The following is a 19,957-nucleotide window of genomic DNA, read 5'->3' as shown; positions in this document are numbered from 1 at the left end:
TTTTAAGTTCATTTCCACTTGTTGGTAAAGCTGAAAAAGGCAAGCTAACTTGATTTGGCAGTGTTGCAAATGTTCACTGCCTCTCAATTCTCACTACCCAAAACTGTACAACTTTTAGGCTCTGAGGTATTCCACAATGGAGATACTGTAAATCTGAGTGGTGAATGGGATTCCAGTGGGTCTGTGGTGTGTATGGCTTGCAGAAGACATTATTTTCATACAGAGGATTCAGTGACTAAAATAATATAATGAAATCAAATCACTATTATAAAATGCTAGGCACTAACCTAATAATTTCCTAACACGAAAATTTCAGTGAAAAGTATTTCACATAATTGTGGCTTAAAAGCTTTGTAGCTTTATATAGGACAACCTGGTCATGCACTTTACACAAATTTAGCATTGTCGCAACTTTTGAATCACCTTTAAAAATTAATGTTTATTTTATAAGTAAATTGTATCATGCTTAGGTAGGAACTCTGTTATTTTAAATTATTTTGTCTATTAAAATGCATGCTATTGCCTGAAATTTTAGTATTGTTATGCTGGTATTATCCTTATAGATGAAGTCGGTAATTTGTTTTTGGAAATGAAATGAAATTTATTCTTATAAAATTTGGAGATTGTAAATCATAAAAAAAGATAATACCAGCATCTCAAAGAACAAACAAGCATACTTTCAACAACATTTAAATTTGCTTTTACTTACGTGCCAGGAGCTATTGACCACTCCCATGGTTTTGTGCTATGTTACTCACAGGCATAATATCATTCACATTTTAGGTACTCAAAGTAACACAATTGCTTTCTATGTTTTGGTGTTTGCAGTGCCAAAGCATTCAGGAGAAATAGAGAAAATCCAGGAAATGCATGGAGGTTTTGATTCGTAAATATTTTTATTTGCTTCTCCTATGATACTTACTTTATTCCCTTCCTTAATTCTACAAATGAATTAGGTTAATTATCTGGAATTTACTAGCTATATTTTACTAAGAAGGAATTTTAGTTCACCTTTAAATTGCATGAAACCTTTTGTCTATACATATATAAAACAAATTACATCTCCTTCATATTCCCCTGAAACTAAAATCTTTCAAGAACTGTTTTAAAACTATGTAGTGTTATTTGATACCAGAGAGTTAATTTTTGTCTGATAGTAAGTAAACAAGATTTAAATAATATACATGTATAAGTTTTTTTCCCCTTGGTACCCCCATATTTACCAAGGCTGCTATGCCCCGTGATTTAATCTTTGGTTTGAAAAGCTGTTATCTCTTGGTTGGCTGTTTTTTTTTTTTTTGCATCTGGCAGGACAATACAAGTTGGACATATTTTGATTAAATGGTTTTTGGGCATGGAGTGTCTCAGGGTGGAAGAGATGTACCTAGAAATGTGTGAGATAAGACAGAACAAGAAGTCAGAAAACTGTGGTTTCTGCAGATTATTTTCTGAGTATCTCACAAAGGCAAGAAATGATTAAGGGCAATTGTATACAGTGGGATGCGTGTGCAATTCACCACGATTATGGCAACTTAGCAATTGTTTCACTGTATAGCAATTTTATCCATGCCATTTCCTGCCTGTGTTCTTCCCTCGTTGTGTCTTGATAATAGACAAATGGAGATTCAATTTAAGAAACCTCATGTGAACTTTTTTTTGACAATGAAAAATGTTTGGACAGACACAATCAAAGAGAAATTTACGTAGTGAAACAGAAAATAAATTAGAGCTGGCAGCAGAAGAATTTATGTGAGTTTGAAATAAAAAGTATCTGCAAAAATAGCCTCTATGTCTTCTGAATCTGCAAAATAGGCATCCTGGAGAGTACGGCTAACTATTCTTTTTCTCCACATCTAAAATTATGCATTCAAAACTTGGCTAAGTTATCTAAAAGATGACAAACACAAGGGGGAGTGAGAAACAGAAACTGATCTAAAGCATTTAATGTGTGGAAGATCAAGTTATTCACATTTAAGATGTAACAAAGGAAAAAAAAAACCACTGATTGTTTAATACTAGGATGGCAGAAGCTGTGACAGAGAGGAAAGGGGTGAAGTAATTTTACAGAAATTTGAACTACTATGGGACTGCTGGAGTAGAGCCTGCCTCTTTGTATTTAGTTTTGCCTGCCCAACACAAATTCTGTGATTCTGTGACAGAGCTGGGTTACTGCTCTGTCAGTGCATTTGCAGCCCTTATTCCCACATTTTTATCAAGTCTAGATTTAATGATCTCAAGGGATCCAGGCTTTACATTTTCCCTTAGGAGGTTATTATACAATCTAAAAATCTGACTTTCATGGCAAATTTCACATGTGTCTTAAGTTTTCTGCTTCTTAATTTAACTCCATTAGTCACATCTACTATACCCTCTGTTACTGTACAAAGTCTTCTTTCTGCTTGGTGATCAGATTCATGAAATGTGGCACAGACAAAACAAGACAGGACCTGTATTTCAATCAACATTTAGTCAGACTTTTTTGTCAGATTTATTTGTTGCACCATTTCCACTCTTCAATTTTTCTTACTCTTCACTAAACTCCCAACAGTTAGTCTCTTCATAAATGAGGTAGATTCCTCCCAGACAAAAAGTACATTCAGATCGAGTGAAAGATGGAGAAAGCATATGAATCATCAGAAGGTAAAATCATTCTCAGGGTTGCTATAGTTAGATCATTACTGAGCATTTTGATCCCAGAATGTTCAGTTAATATTCTGTTTAGATTAATTATAAACTTACAGAGAGAAATTATCTGAGTAGTCAAACCACTTTACATCTGATCTCCATCTACAGTAGCACAATGCCTCCATGACATAACGATTGTGGGATTTCAGTAGTGAGGTTTCCAGTTTTATGTCAATTTCAAAGACATTTTAGATTATAATCTGGTATTGTGAACCAACATAAAAAATGATATCGTTTTTTTTCCCATTTTTATCTGCCTGCAGAGGCCAGTGGAAGGAATTGGCTCCAGAGAAACTGAAAAAATTGTTGTCTTTTAGCATCTTCTCATCGTTGCAGAGGGTAGAAGACCAAATCTGCTTTCCATTAACTATTCACTCTTAAAAAATATCTGTTTCCACTGGTTATAGAAGAAAATGTGTGGTTCATCTAAGGCAAATTATGGTCATGATGTGCTAGGAGTTAGAGGTGTGCTTAGCATTCGGTTGTAATTGACCACTTGGTCATCATTGCTATATAGAGGACATGTTCTTAGTTTCAGAAAGATAAAAAAACCCCCCAAAACGTAGTGGGTACTGTTGCTTCAGAGGAGGATTCATCATGCTCTTCTTAAAAAAGCAAAGGTAGAATCCTTACTATTGTGAGACTTGGCCTTGGCTATGGAGCTGCATAAAGCATTTCCATAGTGCTTGTGTTCTGTTTAGAGGGTGGAGTGTCAGATGAAAATACAGCTTAAAAGAAAAGAAGAAAATAAAAAATTCTTTATAGACACCTTGATTTTATGGAAAGCATGAACAAAGGAGACATTGACTCAAACCATTTCACATGTAATATTTCATTCCCAGGAAAACATATCCTAGTGGTGCTTATTTAATACTAAGGAAGCTTAATTTTAAAAAGTGCTAGAATTTGCTAGAAGCTGAATGTGTAATGGTTTCCATGTTAATATAAGGACATCTTACATAGTAATATTTACTGAATGGCATTGGTAGGTAGCATTCAGGTGTCTGAAAATACCACTAGGTATTACATGGCTTATTATGTTATTAACTCAAATTCTTAACTTAAATAATAGGCACTGTCTAAACAGAGACTTTCTGTGACATCAAAAATGCTCAAGAAAAAAAGAGAAGAAGAAAATAGATAGTTGTCATTCCATGACCAAAAATTGAGTTCAGAGCTCGATATCCTGATATTTTGTCATAGCAAATTATTGGAAGGTAACTGTGCTCGGACCAATAGAGTTGCAAAACTAACTGTATATTAAGCATATAAAAATAGTTTTTCAGGAATTGTTTCACATTTTTTAAGACACATTAAGTGGCTATCCCATATTTTTGCTACCAGCAACAATTCTCATTACTCTGAATTTCACAATTGTATTATATCTGCCACCAGTGGGTTTTATAATTAAAAGTGCTACATTCTTAGCCAAAATATACTTGCAACTATACCTAAATATAGAAGTCAATATTTCAATAAGGTAGATTTCTCAAAAAAACTATTAGGAAAGCTTAAATTAATCTTCCTTTTTCAAATTCTGAAACTACAGAATCCATGACGGAAAATTTTTAATTGTCTGTACAATTGCTCTAAAAAATAAGTACTCTAGAAACGATAATATTATTCTTAAAGGTATTTATAAATATAAAAAATGAACCTCAAGAAAATTCTCTTTCAGGGGTATCCCAGTGCACCACACATTCTGATAGTATGCTGAACTGAGAAAATTAGGATATTTTGTTTAATACATTGTCTTAATCTGATAATAGGTGTAAACCACCGTGTCATCCAAACTAACCTATATTTATGTATACATTGTAGGTTTCACACGACACCTAGTTGCTGATTTGTGTTTCAGAGACTGTGCACTAGAAACAATCAAGTGAGACATTATGACTTGAAAAAAATCATGCTTATAGTAAGTCTCTGTGCCTCTGGAAAAAAAAAATCTAGTCGTTTGTCCTTACCGTGGATGGGAATAGATCAAGACCCAGAGGTTTTACCAAATTTTACAGATTTTCTAAGAACGGAGGGTGAAATGTTGCATATCAGAGTTCAATGTGTGTACACAGTGTAGAATACCTACACAATAGAAGCTTCTTAAATTTAAGTAGCTATAACCACAAAATAAATCCTGTGGGGAATTTAAAAAATATGGGTTTTTTCCCACAGTTTTTTCTTATACACACTTGTATAGAAAAGTAAGATATGAGGGAGACATTATTGCATTCTGGGAAAGCACTCTTTTATTTTTAGTGTGTTTAGAGTCCAGCATAGATCAGGAGGTGCTACTTTTTTAACCAATGGATATTCTGCACTATTGTAATCTTTTGGATCAATAAGTTTCCTGAAAGTCAGGGGACACCTTCATTTTGTGAGGACTGGGCTCCTTTGCCCCATGCCATCAGCAGAAGATACCACTCCTGGCACCTTGTATTTACACAGTTGGAGTTATAACTCTGTTTATTATAGTTCTGTGGCTTTTCCAAAACTGCATGATTTCCTGCCTCACTTTTCCTTTCTTGGTAAATAAGAGCAGTTATGATAGTTATATATAGGTACCTGGTGATAACAAACAGTGAAGAGAACTTTGTAAGGAACTTTTGCTTGTTGCAACTTGTAAAGTACATTTTATATGCTTTAGTTCTAGGGATGACATTAATGTGTTGTTTAAAAAGCTGCTGTCAGGCCAATGCACATGCATTTTCCATAATGTATATGTGCTCATGTGTGATATTTAGACTGCTCTATAGCTGCAAATGTGCCTGGAAAAATGGCTTTGATTAATTGACTTCCCTCCTCTTCTTTCCTCTCTTCACATGCAAAGGCTCCATTCATTATCAGGAAAGATCAGAGGAGGAGGGGAGCAGAGTACCTGGGTCACACGCTGTTAGAGTTACAATTTTCCAAATGCCATAAGTAAACAGTAGGGAACAGGAAATATCCAGGATGGGAGAGGACTTCTGTGTTTGAAGGTCTTCCTTCATTCCAAATATTTGGTCTGATTTTATCTTTAGCTGTACAAATTTACATTTCTCCATTGTATATACATGTAATACTTGTTACATCTTCAATTCTTGTCTTTTTCATGTATCAAATTTTCAGCCTCTCAGGTGTGAGAAATGTTGAGCATTGATTGAGGGCTATTCCTTCCACTGTTGCTTGTCCACTTCTTTTTCTTTAGGAAATTACTAGAAATGATATATACATATATAATTCTGAATTCAAAACTCATACTACACTACATCAACAACATTTGTTTCTGTTTATTTATACTTATATGAATGGTTCTCTCCTTCTAATGTGTGCTGATTTTGGCTGGGATAAAGTTAATTTTCTTCATAGTAGGTAGTATGGGGCTATGTTATAGATTTGTGTTGATAATACAGGGATGTTTCAGTTACTGCTGAGCAGTGCTTGTACAGAGCCAAGGCTTTTTCTGCTTCTTGTACCACTACACCAGCAAGTAGGCTGGGGGTGCACAAGAAGTTGGATACAGCTGTGACCCCTTGAGTGACCAAAGGGGTATTCCATTCCATATGACATCGCGCTCAGTGCCTAAATTTGGGGGAAGAAGGAGGAAGGGAAGGATATTTGGAGTTACAGCATTTGTCTTTCCAAGTCACCATTATGTGTGATGAAGCCCTCCTTTCCTGGGGATGGCTGAACACCTCCCTTCCCATGGGAAGTGGTGAATGAATTTCTCATTTTGCTTTGTGTGTGCACACAGAATTTGCTTTTCCTATAAACTATCTTTATCTTAGCCCACAAACTTTCTTGCTTTTACCCTTCTGATTCTTTTCCCCATCCCACTGAGTGGGGAGTAAGTGGCTGTGTGTGTTGCTTAGATTTTGGCTAGGGTTAAACCATGACATGCTGCCTCTCTGATGGTAAGGGTTTATTTCTGCTAAATTTCATGCATGTTCATGGCATTTGTGCTGCTCATAATTTATCCATAAAATAAGAATTTTGCTCAGGGAGAATATTGCTAGTCAGAAACCAAAACTTTGGCCCTATCTTTATGCATCTTATTTTGCTTCTTCAGTTTAGCATTATTATTACTGGTTAATAGGTGCACCTGAAAATCAAGCTGTATTGTAGTATCTGGTGCGTTATGTTAAATGAATCTTTTCTAGGACAGCAAGTCTCTTTTTTTTTCCTAATGAAAGAGAATACCTCATCTTTTCCAATTTTCCTATCAAACACATCCACATCATCTTGAGACACTGCCACATCCAGCTGCATCTATACTCAACTTCAATTATATGAAATTACACAACCTACTCTCAGGTCCTTTAGGTTCTCTTTTGCTGTGTGAGGCACACGCACAGTGCATTTCCTGTGAAGTGCGTGATTACAAACTATTCAGTAGAAACCTGTTTTAAGTAAACAGTAAATTAAATATTGTCAGTGCTTTTTCAGACATGCTCTTACGAAAGAAAAAGAACTTCTAGATTTGGGTTCATAAAACTCTAGATTTAAGAAAGAGACAGACATAAACTAGGCATCTTTTTTCCTTTTTAACTTCTCTTGACTAGCCCAGTTGTTCAAGAGCTGGTACAAAATAGTGTATTCAGATGTCCCTACAAGGAGTATTGGGCTAGCCAAAATGCTAAAGGTAGCAAAATTTCTGTTTATTGCTCTTTATTTGTTTATTATTGCTCAAAAAAATTCTATCACTGTCACGTACATTGCTGCCTGAAAGACTGTGAAGACTCTGAGCAGTAGAAGTACCTTATTTTATTACTCTTCTAGCAATATTTTTTTTTCGCTATGCCAATCAACCTGACTGCAAGGGTTAGGAAAGAAAGAAAATTGTTGGTTCCTTTAGAATTGAGGGCTTTTGAATATTCTGTGGTACCTATCACTTTATTTCTAGCATGGTCACTACCATTTGAAGAAGTATAGAGTTTTATAAAAACCAGAAGCTATGAATGTGCACTTGCAAGGTCTCCTTTCATGTCTGCCAGTTAACTTATTCCCAAGAGAAGGAAAAGCTCTTTTTTCCAAGTGGTCAAATATTGTTTCCATTTATTCCATAGACATTTCAAAGAGAAAATATGTTGCCTGCATGCATTTAGGTCTGCACACAATTTATGATTAAATATATCAAGTATCCTTTTCTCTATTGTATTCCATTTCTCTTTCTTACAGGCAAGTATAGTGAGAAGGTCTGGAAAATGATTAAAAAATTTATCAGAGTTATCACTGGTGTATTAAATGGCATAACATATAGTAGCTCATGTTTCCAGTTCCTTTATTACTAGATCTTAATGCAATTTGTAAAAATAGAGTAATAATAAAAAAAGAAAAAAATATTTCATTGACTGTGAGAGCAGAGATCCTTTGCCAACTACTGAAAATATTAGGATAAAAAAGGATGAAAAATAGTTGCTTTTCAAATTAGGAATGCAGAGATCTAAGGCAGACTGATTTGTTCTTTGAAAATGAGAGTTAACTCAGAGCACAATATTAATAGATTTGTATAAGTGCACATAAGGCCAATATATTCAATGCTGTAATTTTTTTTATGGTTTCATAAATAGTGCTATCACCAACATTTCAAAGAACTCTGAAAAAAAACAGAGCTCATATGTGGTGGCATAAATTTAGTGTATTTTCTAGAACACTGTTGCTCCACATACAGCCTACGGGTTGTGACTTTTCATAAAACCTAATGAATGTCTAGATTTGTCAGCTGTTTCAACACAGATGCACTTTGCTGATCTAATGGAAACATTTTGAGCCCAGATACAAAATATCAATAGCTTTTAGTGTCACAAATTAGTTTGGCTATTGGGTGAATTGGGATGTGGTTCTTGATAAAAACCAGCAAGTAATTTTGTATGTGTGTTTTATGTTAACAGCCTCTCCAATGTTTGATGCTGAGGTTTTTTTCCTTCTCTCTCTCTTTTTTTTTTTTTCCTTTTCTTTTATTTTTGCAGAGTTTTAAGTTGAATGTAGATAGCCACTGTGCTTTAAAAGAAGCAGTGGTAGAGGAAGGACGCCAACTTCTTGAGCTTATTGTATCTCACAAATCAGGTAAATCCTTCTGAAATATTGCAAGTCTTTATGTCTCCAGACTATTAAAGAATGAAGAAGCATTGCTGTAAATTACTGCATATATTCGCTTCCTTATGTATTATTAATATTTACATTATCAGATTGACCTTCAAGATTTATAAATGTTTCATATACTGCATACAATGCAGTGATACTTATAAAATGAAATACTGCCTGCAAATAGTCTGTTCATTTTATTTTGGTCTTGCTGTTTGACTGAGTTTCAATTGAAATCACATCACTGAAAACTTCACACTGACATATTCTTTGATGTAGGTGCTATGGAAATAACATTAAGATAATGAACTAGGATTTCAAATATATATATATGTATTTACATACTCTGCATGAGTAATTGCAATGGTAAAGCTTTATTTTACCACTTAAATGAATTCTTACATTGATTTAAATATATTTATGAGGACTAGATTAAAATTAAAAATGCCTCTTTCCTTTGGCTGGGCTTGTCTTTTTCTTCAGAGGTCTTAAATTGAGAGAAGGCAGAGAGATATACTGATTTCTCTTTATCCCTACCACCTCTTATATTTTTAGATGTTTGCGTGACTTGTCTGCTAATAGGGTTTTAATCAGCATATACTGCTATGGAATGCCATCTTAATTTTGGCCTACTTAACATGTTTTTCATCCAGGTTGAAGTTATTCTTTGTTATACTGTTTTCTCATCATGTTATATGTGTGCCTCTGTTATTTCGCTGCATCAGACATATCTGTGTAACATGAAAGCAATAGGAAATTACTGACTTCTATGTATACTTCCAAAAAGACAGAAAAGCCATAGCTAAGGAGAGTAGTGCATGTCATCATAGATGTAGGAAACAGGAATGTGTAAATTACAGGAAGTATTTAAAGGAATTGAGGTAAGGAAAATGTCTTTGGAGGATTAAAAAATGCTTCAAGACAAAGATTGTATATTAGAGAGAGAGATTACCAGTGTTCCCTACTGCAGAGAAATGACAGTTTATGTGGAATTTTTCTCTTGAAATTGTCACCTGAAACTGAATCAAAATTTAACATGATGGCTAAAAGAAGTGTTTGTCTCTATAGCATTGTTTTGCAGGGTGAACAATAGTAAAGCTTGGATTTATTAATGAGGAAACACATTAAAACTCTTTTTGTGTTTATTATTTTAAATATCCTGCTAATTATTTGAATAAAGAATGATATTTAAAGATGATGTTGAGTTTACAGCTTTTATTTTTCCCCCTTCATTTTGGAGAAGGACTGAAGGACATGCTGCAGATGATTGCAAGTCAATGGAAGGAACTACAGAGGCAAATCAAACGGCAACACAGCTGGATTCTTAGGGCTCTGGATATCATCAAAGCAGAGATACTGGCTACTGATGTGTCTGCAGAGAATGAGGAAGGGACTGGGAGCCCTAAGGTAAGTGGCTTGAAGTTTGTCTTATTTCCTCTTATTTCCGTCTTCTTTTGAACTAGGCACCACTGAAGTTTTCTTTCCACCCTAAGGCTTTTCATTTCTACTGGGTAAACTTTTTTTATAAACAAAATGAAATGCCTTACTCTGAAACAATAAAAAAATCTTAGAACTTTCAAGTTTTGCAGCAAGACCTGTCTTATTGTGTGTAGAGGGGCAGGAGGGGGAACATAAAACATTTAGTAAACAAAACATAAAGCATCTTTAACATGAATAATCAGAATGCTTTTAAATTGTTTTGTTGCAACTATAAATCACTATAATCAGTGCAATCACTCAGCTCTGACATCCATTAGCCGCTTGGTTACAGCAAATTAACAAAGAAGAGAGAAAGTGATTCATTATCTCATTCCTGTTAATGACTATCAGATGCATTGCTTAATTAGGGGATGGCCATTGTAGAAGGAAGAAGGTCATATGCCTTTCCACAAATCTTTCCACTCCAAGTGTAAGTCGTCCATAATAGTGCTTGTGTTGAATACAAGTACTTTAAGAGTAAGTTATTGACACCTGTCATAATTTTGTTGCTATTAATTATTAAAGAGGGCTACAGTAGTTACCAGTTGCCAAACTTAGTATTTGTAAGAGCATTTTAAATGCAGACCATGTTTATTCAAATTGGTGCAAGCAGTGTAAGGATATTATGCACAGTAGAAACTTCTGGTTTAGGGCCCCATGACCTTTCATCACCGTCAATCATAAGCAGTTGTTTCTTAAGCAGAGAATATGGAGGAGAACAATCCAATAACTCAATATCTTGGCACACATTTGCTGAAATGTTTAGAAAAAATAATGGTCTCTGTTTCTGGAAACAACAGAGATGGTTGTGCTGAGTGGATTTTCTGGTTCTGATGCAAGACAATTCTTAGCACTGGTATTCAGTGCTTCCAAGAGAGTAGTTTGTAGGGCAACTCTTGGCTGTGATTACATGAAAAGTTTTGGTGATTTCTTACCATAATTCTGCGTATCAAGAATGGTCTTAGAGATGGAGGAAGAGTCAATGAAACAAAAATACAGGAAAACATATATATGCGGAGACAATTTTAACTGATATCCCTCATCAGTTGCAGGATGGAAAGTGCTCATGGGCCATATAGCTCCTCCTTTAGGAAGTAGGTGGTGGAACAACACTTGATTTCACAATGGGCTCTGTTAAACTAAATAGAATAGCTCAAAGCTAAGTTTTTGCCTACCAGTAATATGATCCTGTATCTCTGAATATTTTGACTCATCTATGACCAAGTGTTTACCTACCTAATCAAAATTATCCTGTAACAAGTATTCTAAAATCTAGCTGGATTTTGTGACGAAAATTGTGGAATCTCTATCTTGGAATGATTATATTCAACTATTTGCTTGCAAAGGGAGAAATGGAGGTGGGGTTTATATTGCAGTAAATTTCTCATATAGGTAGGTGAGAACTCCTAATCCTGTACTTTTTATCATAGAGATAGGAAACTGGAGCAATGGTTGTTTGGTTTGGTTTTGGGGGGTTTTTGTTTGTTTTTGTTTGTGCCTACAGGTAAATTTAAACAAAGAAGACAAAAAAAAATCAAACTAAAGATATTTTCCTTGATTCTTGTATGTACGTGCAGCAGAGCAGTCAAATACCATCTACTTCTTCACGCTAAAAGATTAACTAAAACTAAAATACAACTAATAATATAGCTGCACATTTCAGTTTGCATTTGTTTCAAAAAACAAAAAGAACCTGAGAAGTGTAATAGAAAATTGAAAGATTATACCTAGAGGGTATTTTTATTTTTGCCTTTTTTGTGAAACTACAGGAATAGTGTTGGTGTTAGAAATCTGTAAAGAAATAGGAAAAGGAGAAATTTCAAAGACCCTAGGAAACTTTTCCCTTAGGACTTTTTAAAACATGTTTTCATAGCACCGTGGCATCTTTAATGAGAGAAGTGAAGAGTGGGAGGGGGAAAGGGTTGTTCTGAACTCTAGAAATATATCGTCAACATTTGTAGCCAAGAATTCAGATTTTGCTTAGGATATTTTTGATTTTATTTTATGTAAGTTTCATAGTGGCTTATAGTGATTGCCATAGAAGATTTAGGATTGATTTAAAATATTCCTGATATCTAAGCTCTTCTAATATATTGCATCCTCTGTAAAATCTTAGGAAAACATTTTCTCTAAGTATTTACTCAACTATTATTGTCATTTTTATAAATGAAGAATTGATGACTGTATTCAGTTTAAAGGATATAAAGTTTTGCTTTCTTACTCCATTGAGAAGTGCCTTTAAAAATGGCATATTCCAACATATACTGATCTAGCAGTATGAGTGGTACATGATACATACAATACACCTATCTCTTCTTCTGAATCTTCAGACATTTAGCTATGGTATGTGTTTACTTTTGATGGAAATTGTAAGTAATATTCTAATATATCTGGAAAACAGGAGGAATAGTTTCATATATGCGTGCATTTTTCATTTTTTCACCTTCTGAAGATGTCTGAGACAACTTGTTTTGTAAGCGATCTCTTAAATCGGGTCACTTCTCCCTCACAAATGGATTACTGGAACAGTATTCCTTTAAATAAACAGGAAAGAGTGGTATTGAAAACCATATGATTTACTTTTGTATCTAATGGCTGTGAGTGTAAATATCTGAATATTACCCTGATATATTTAAGTCATAGTTTGGTGGAAAATTTCAATGCTTTCTGAAGAACCTGCAAATTAGTCTGGTAACTGATTTCCTTTAAAAGCATTCAAATCTTAATAGCATTTTTCCATTCTACACATTCTCCTTCACATTGTATGGAATATTATTCTTAGTGTCAGTTGCAAATTCCACTCCCAGCATACATTTGTACATTACTATAATTTTTGAGATTTGGGTATTTTTGTTCTGCAAACAAATATTTGAATTAAGTTTCATGGGTTGTTTTGGTACCAATTCAGAATACACCATCAGAACTTAAAGGCTGGTAGGTCAAAAGAATAATGGTATGCTCAGCAAAAATATATATATTTGCAGAATATATAAAAATATATATACAGTTTGTACTTCTGGACTTGTTTCTTTCCAGAATTATTGTTTTATTACTGAAAAACATTTCTTATTTCCCATTACAGCTTTAGAAAGCTAAGCATGTAGCTGGTTAAGACACTGGACTTAATACATAGACCATTGAAATCTGACTTAGTTGTTCTAGGTAAAAAACAGACTTGAGAAGAATTTGTTAACTTTAAAATGGACTTGTCAGTGGGTTAATGATAGAAGCAGTCAGGATTTGAAGAGCATTGGAGGAAGAGGTAAAAAAACACATTTAACAACGTAAACTGTAAGTCACAGAAATAGTAGGTGGTTCAGGAATGGAATATGAAGTGGTTAAACAAACCTTTGTATAAAGGGAAAAAGAAAACCAGTGTAATTTCCTCTTGATATGTAATTAAACATCACACACTTCCGGGATCATTTCCCACTCAGTTGCATATAATTTTACAGCTTTTGCAATCGTTCTAAACAAACAATCTTCAGCACACAGAAAAGTAATTCTCATTTAAAAATTGAAAACTTGGTGAAGCTGTTTAGTATCAATCACTGTTTGGGATTCTGGAAATGCTGCTTCACAGACAGCTTTATAGTGATGCTGGTCTCAGACCTAGTGGGTGGAACAGAACACCACAGCTCAGAACAATTATATCCTGCTCAGTCTTTTCATACGAAGATGAGTTTGGGAAATAGGCGAGGCAGGGCAAAGTTTAGAGAATGCTAGAAGTCTTTTCTTTTTGACCTAATACTTGTAACTTGTTCTGGCCATCTAATCAGGCAGCTATGACTACCACATTTAGATTAATACTTTGATGTAAAAGGAATATACAAATGAAGTGTTTTGGCATCTTTGTGACTAGTGTGAATAGATAATTTTCTTTTCCTCAGTGGCTTTTATCCACTCTGTATTTCATGAGTATGGTGCATAGGCTGTAATATTAAAAGCAATATATCAGTATTTTTTTCTTTCATTGTTTTAAAAAAGGGAAAATTTATTGCTGAGACAGATTTAAATATTATCAAGAGAGACCATGATTTCAGAATCTAGTATTTTTTTTGCTTACATAACCACTTTGAAAACTGTGTTTCTGGTGTCCAGTATATGCAATTGAAGTATTGCATATATTATTGTAGTGGGTAGTGCTTTGAAGTTGTCAAATGGCATATGTAACTGGCCTTCCTTCTCTTCTCCTTCACTTGCTTCTAGTGGAAGGGCAGGAATAACATGTGCTAGAAGGATCATTTTACTTATCTTGCTGGAGTTACTTAAATTGCAGCAGACTTTTAAAACTTTACATCTCAAACTAAATTTGTTTATTTGACAGTCTCTCTTGCTCTATTTTTCCATATGCAAAAACTCAGATCAGACTTGTGGATTAAATCCTGGTTCCTGTGTTCATAATACTGTGGAATAAACTGTCAAATAAATAGCCATTACTTATTCAGTAACAATTTGAAAAAATAATGAAATGGAAATAAGACTTTCATTTCTGATGTACAGACATATGGAAAGGGCTTGTAATCTGGTGATACACATGCCATTCTGGTCTGTTGTTGTCGTATGGCTTAATCAAGTCTTTTTTTTGTGGAAAAGTAGTGTACAAGAAAAGTTGGTGTTTGTGCTTTAGAAGAAGTAATTTTTTCCTCTAATGTGTCCATAATGAGCCACATTCCCATCTAAATATGAGAGAGTTTTATCTCATGAGTGCAGCACCTCATAGATGAGACATTAAACTGAAATTCTAACCACCTTTACCCAGGCTTACTTCCAGTATCAGTAATTACCATCTGCCACCTCAATTCTTTGCAGTTTCAGCTGCATGTGTTAGTGTCTTCTGTTCAGAACAATTGGATAGTCTTGGGCACAGTTAAATAGTTGTTACCTTTCACTAATGAAAGCAACACTTTATAATATCCTGCAACGTATTTCTGTGCTGAAAAGTATTACAGCACAGTTCACCATTCAGTGCTTCAAAGATGGTAATAGGGAAGTGCTTTCCTGTAATTAGAACAGAAGGCTCTGATATGTTTCCATTGAGGCAACATTATTATATTGTTGAATATTTAAAATACTATCTGTACATAAATACTATTATTATGCCTAGTAGCTGAACAGTTTAAAAGCATTCATGTGATGTTTCAATTCTGAATTTTTGGAAACTTTGGAAGTCTAGACTAAAGATACTGTCATCTCAGTCTTAAGTACAAATGATGCTGTTAATTCTTCCATACTAGAAAAAATTAATTGTGGTTATTATTTTGGCTTTATGTATTTCAGTATATGACATTACAGTAGTCTTGATATGTCAGCTTCTACGGTGGAGATTTGGACCATGTATGAGTTGGCCAATGAGATAAAAAGGATAGTGATATCAACAAAATCCTTCTGTAAATTAATAGACATAATTTTGGTTTTGCAAGCAGTAAGCCTGTCTTTTTAGTGCTTTTACTGGAGTATATGAAACATGACTGAGTTCCTTTGATATTAATTGTTATCCAAATATGGGATTGAAAACATTAAGAATTTCCTAGCTAATTTAAACAAGCTATGTTGATGTAACAATGAAAAGAACACAAAAAGAAAGCAAGAGGAAGGAAATTTTGTGTCTTTTGGCACAGTTAGACACTTTAGGTTCCTCTGTTTTCTAGTTTTTAATACCTTGCTTTATAAGTTGTGTAATTTTAATGTTACAGATATAATTTTTCTGTGCACAGACCTAATTGTAACCAAAAGTATCTTCAGTAAGGAAACGAGAGATGACGCCATAATTCTGCCTGTTGTTTTAGAGTGAAGGAATAAAAGGAAAGAGAAAGATGGTTTAAAATAAGTTTAGAAGCAGAAATTAGCATTGCTAAAAGGAGAGTCTGAACATGGACTATTGAATGGGACTGACTTATAGTGAGTCTGTCAAAAAAACAAGAAGAAAGGGATCTACTGAAGCACATAAAAGATGTGACTGGCAACAGAGCAGAAAAGTTTTGTTGACTGTGGTACTGTATCTGATTCTGAGAATTATCTGAAATATTTTGTATGGTAATTTTAGTACAGATAGAAAGAAAACAGTTTTAGTACTCTTTTCTGGTACAGAGGTTTTTGTTGGCAAAACTAGTGCATTGACAAGAATTTGTGACTTATATTTTGAAGCAAAATTTCCTTCAGCTAAGGCAGAAGCTTTCAAAAACCCAGGCAAAGCCAAAGTAATCACGTAATCTCTCATGCACAGAATGTTTCCTTTAAACTTCTAAATGTATATAATCTTAAGTTGAAGTTTCATACAGAATAATGTTCATAAAACTGCCAAGATTCTTGTCTTGTATTTAATATCTGTCCTTGAGTAAAGGAATTATGTAACTGAATGAGTTCTTGCTTTGTTAAAATACTTTAACTAAACTGGTAAATTTTGGGTGATTTTATGTTTCCAGGATGATAAAATATAATTTTTTGTGTTATTAGACCATGCCCATTTTAGCAAACACAGGCATAAGCAAACTGAATCTTTCTCAGCTCTTTTACAAGGGCTTACTCTGGCTTACACTTCAACACACCCTGAGAGAAACAGGGGTCAGAACTATTGTTCCTTTTCCAGATGGAAAATATTGCATTTCATATGGCTGTTCATAAGGATTTACACAGCTGAGATCTTCTAGGAAAGGCTGTGAATCAAATTAAGTCATAGGTAGCCTTGTTTGCCGCTGTGAGCCCATTGTGGATTTTGGTGGTGATTGGGTGCTTCAGAGGGAAAATGGACACGGGTTTGTGGCTGGAAATTCACAGTCTGTATTACTGAGGCCACTGGGGTGAATCTGACTCAATGTTTTGAGGGTAAAATATTGCAATAATAACTGAATTTTTGTTGCATGATAACACCTGACTTAGGTGCAGGATTGTACAAATGGGCTTGTAAATGTAACACTAGACCACTTCTTTTGGAGGTAATTTTTAGTTGAGAGAAGATTTTAAGAGTTACATATCTACAAGAACTCTATTTTGAAAATGTTCCTTTTGTTGAAATAGTCATATTTTTTCCCAGAGTGATTGAATCAAAACCATTAAAGGTGCACAAAAAAACCCCCAAAAAAGCTGCTAGACGTGTTGTCAGGTTCCAAACAGTAGATTCACTGTTGTTTATTGGAAATTGTTTGTCTTGAATTCTTGATTGTATGCTTTTTAGTTCTTAATTGTATGCTTTTTAGTGGGCGGTAGGAATGATTTTGTGTTTAATTCAGGACCTCCCTTCACAGAAAAAGGAATAAATCTAAGCAGTCACTCTTTGAACTGCAATAAGACAAGACAAATGAATAATAGCTCCATCCTAAACCTCATCTTTCAGGTTAGATGAGCCCTGGTAAAACTTCTCTATATCACAAGTTAACCAAATATTTTTCTAGTTTTTCAACTAATGATGTCCCTAAAGTCTTGGCAAGCAAATCTCGGTCCCATTTTAGCTTAGATTGTTTTCTTATTTATACATCAATCTCCTACAAATTCTACATAACAGGATTGTTTTCATAGCATCTAAAATAATATTAATAAATTTTAACAAGCCCAAATTTCTAAAAAGTAGTGGAGATCCTAATGTTTTTTTCATTGAATCTGACAGTAACCTTATCCATGGTTTATTTAACTCTCTACTAAGTTTAAAAATGAGAGAGCCACACTTTAAAAATGATAATTTTTTTGCATCTAAATTGTATCTACTATTAAGCATAGTATTCAAACCTGTTATGAAACGTGGGCGCTTTTAAAAGCAACATATTATAAAATTTACTTCAAAAATATCAAAAGTCATATTTGATTTGAAGACATGAAAAGTAGTTTGAGGTATCTGTGGTAGTTATAATAAACTTTTACAATTTTTACATCTTGATGATTTAAAATATTTTATATTGATTACTTTTGGCTACTATTGCCTTTTTAACATCCATCTCTGTTAGTAGTAGCAGTTATGCTTACATAGTTAGCAAAGAAATTATGACTTTTTACTTCGGGAATGAGAAGGGCTACTTTCCATTAAAACATAGATCAAGTTCAGTTTGAAAGATATTTTAAATCTAAATCTCTCCTCTGAGAACAAGTGCAGACTGAGAACTTGATGAGAACAGATATTTAAACCAGCATACGCCCAAGGGGCTAATTTTATCATAATGCTATTTGAATTTGAACATTATTACCTGGAATTCTGAAAGTATGTTAGGCTGTTGTTACTTCCCCTGTGTAAGTGGACCAACTCTGACAAGTTTTATTTAGGCAAAAACCCATTTGGGTTTGGCTTGCATTTGAAAATATGAAAACACATGGGCATTGAGTATATATTCATATGAACACATCTAACTTAAGTGATATAAAAGAAGTGTTAAGCACTCATAGACCTTGATTTCCTATTTTGCCAATATCTGTCCTTTCTACTCTCTCTACATAATCATATTGTTGCATTTATTTTCCTTTTATTTTGAATATAACATATTTTCAGAAGTGAATATTGGTGGAAACTTTCAGGTGAAAGCCTCAGCCTGTTGCTTCACGTGCTTCTCAGATTTCTAGAAAAATCCAAATTTAATAATTTTTAGTAACATGCGCACACAAATATGCAGATATATTTTACTGAAAAGTCAACATCGCCCAGTCTAAGCAGAAATTTCTAGGGTACCCTGTCCAGAGTTATTACTTTTCTACTTCTCTGTAAGGCTCATTCAAGGTTTTAGACCACAGCAGAAAGATAGCTTATTTAAAAGAGTTTGAGTTCAGAAGTTGATGGAACACACTACAATAGATTACAGTAATTTCACGATTATAAGCCACACCATTTTGACTAAAATTTTGGTCCGAACCCAAAGTGCGGCTTATAATCAGGTGCGGCTTATATACGGACAAAGAACAAAAAGTTGCTGTTTTAGTTTGGAGGACAGGTGTCTGCTGAGAAAGGCAGGAACTTCTCTTTGAAATGGAGAATGTAAACCCCCTCCCTCCAAATTACAGTAAATTCACGAATACAAGCCACACTGAGTATAAGCCTCATCTCTGGGTGTTGGCAAATATTTAGTTCTTTGTCCATAAATAAGCCGCACCTGAATACAAGCCACTCTGTCATTCGCAGCGAGGACCCGCGTGCAACAAAGTTGCCAAATACTAACAGAACCACAGCAGGGCGGGGTTTACTGGCTCAACTAAGGCTGTGCAGGCTTGGCCTGCTAGGAGCTGCTGATGGGGTCAGGTGGCCCAGCTTGGTGGTGCCGCTCGGGGCTGACCGCCGCCTCTGGGTTCGCTCTCCCCGGCCCCGCTCCCACCGCGGCGCCGGCCGGGCACGGAGCACCCCCTGCTCCCTCCATGGCGGCGGAGGGCGGGGGCAGAACCCCCCCCCTCCTCCCCGAGCCGTGGCAATGGCGGCACAGGGTCCCCCCGTCTCTCCCCTGGGCTGCGGCAGAGGAGGGAAGAAGAGAGCTCTCCTACCTCTCTCCCCGCCCCCTGTGCCGCCTGCAGGGAGGTAACAATTTGTAACAATCGCGAAATACCGGCTTTTACTGGCAGGTGCTTGGCTCGGTGCCCTGGCTGGCATGTCTGGGGTTGTAAATGTCAGAAAATTATTCACGTATTAGCCGCCCCCGACTATTAGCCGCACTTCCAGGGTTCCACCAAAATTTTTGTCAAATTGCTGCAGCTTGTATTCGTGAAATTACTGTATTATAATTTTGAAATCAAGGGACTTTCAGGCAAAAATATGGGAGTTAGGAAT

At 35.0% G+C, this 19,957-nt stretch overlaps 1 protein-coding gene across 4 annotated transcripts in view; it reads left to right on the top strand.

The window, feature by feature from the left end:
- The window catches only part of AKAP6 (A-kinase anchoring protein 6), a 265,979-nt gene that overhangs the window by 116,102 nt on the left and 129,920 nt on the right, over positions 1–19,957 (top strand). For 3 of the 4 annotated variants that reach the window (XM_033061958.2, XM_033061956.2, XM_033061957.2), the window contains exons 6-7: positions 8,631–8,727; positions 9,986–10,152. In XM_033061958.2, the coding sequence (XP_032917849.1) occupies positions 8,631–8,727; positions 9,986–10,152 (264 nt within the window). The remainder of the gene's footprint in view (positions 1–8,630; positions 8,728–9,985; positions 10,153–19,957) is intronic. The other variant, XM_033061959.2, reaches the window with a different exon arrangement.

The sequence above is a fragment of the Catharus ustulatus genome, chromosome 6 (assembly GCF_009819885.2).
Source record: "Catharus ustulatus isolate bCatUst1 chromosome 6, bCatUst1.pri.v2, whole genome shotgun sequence".
NCBI classification, from domain to species: Eukaryota; Metazoa; Chordata; class Aves; order Passeriformes; family Turdidae; genus Catharus; species Catharus ustulatus.
The sequence above is the reverse complement of the archived record's forward strand: the minus strand, read 5'-3'. Positions and strand labels throughout refer to the sequence as shown.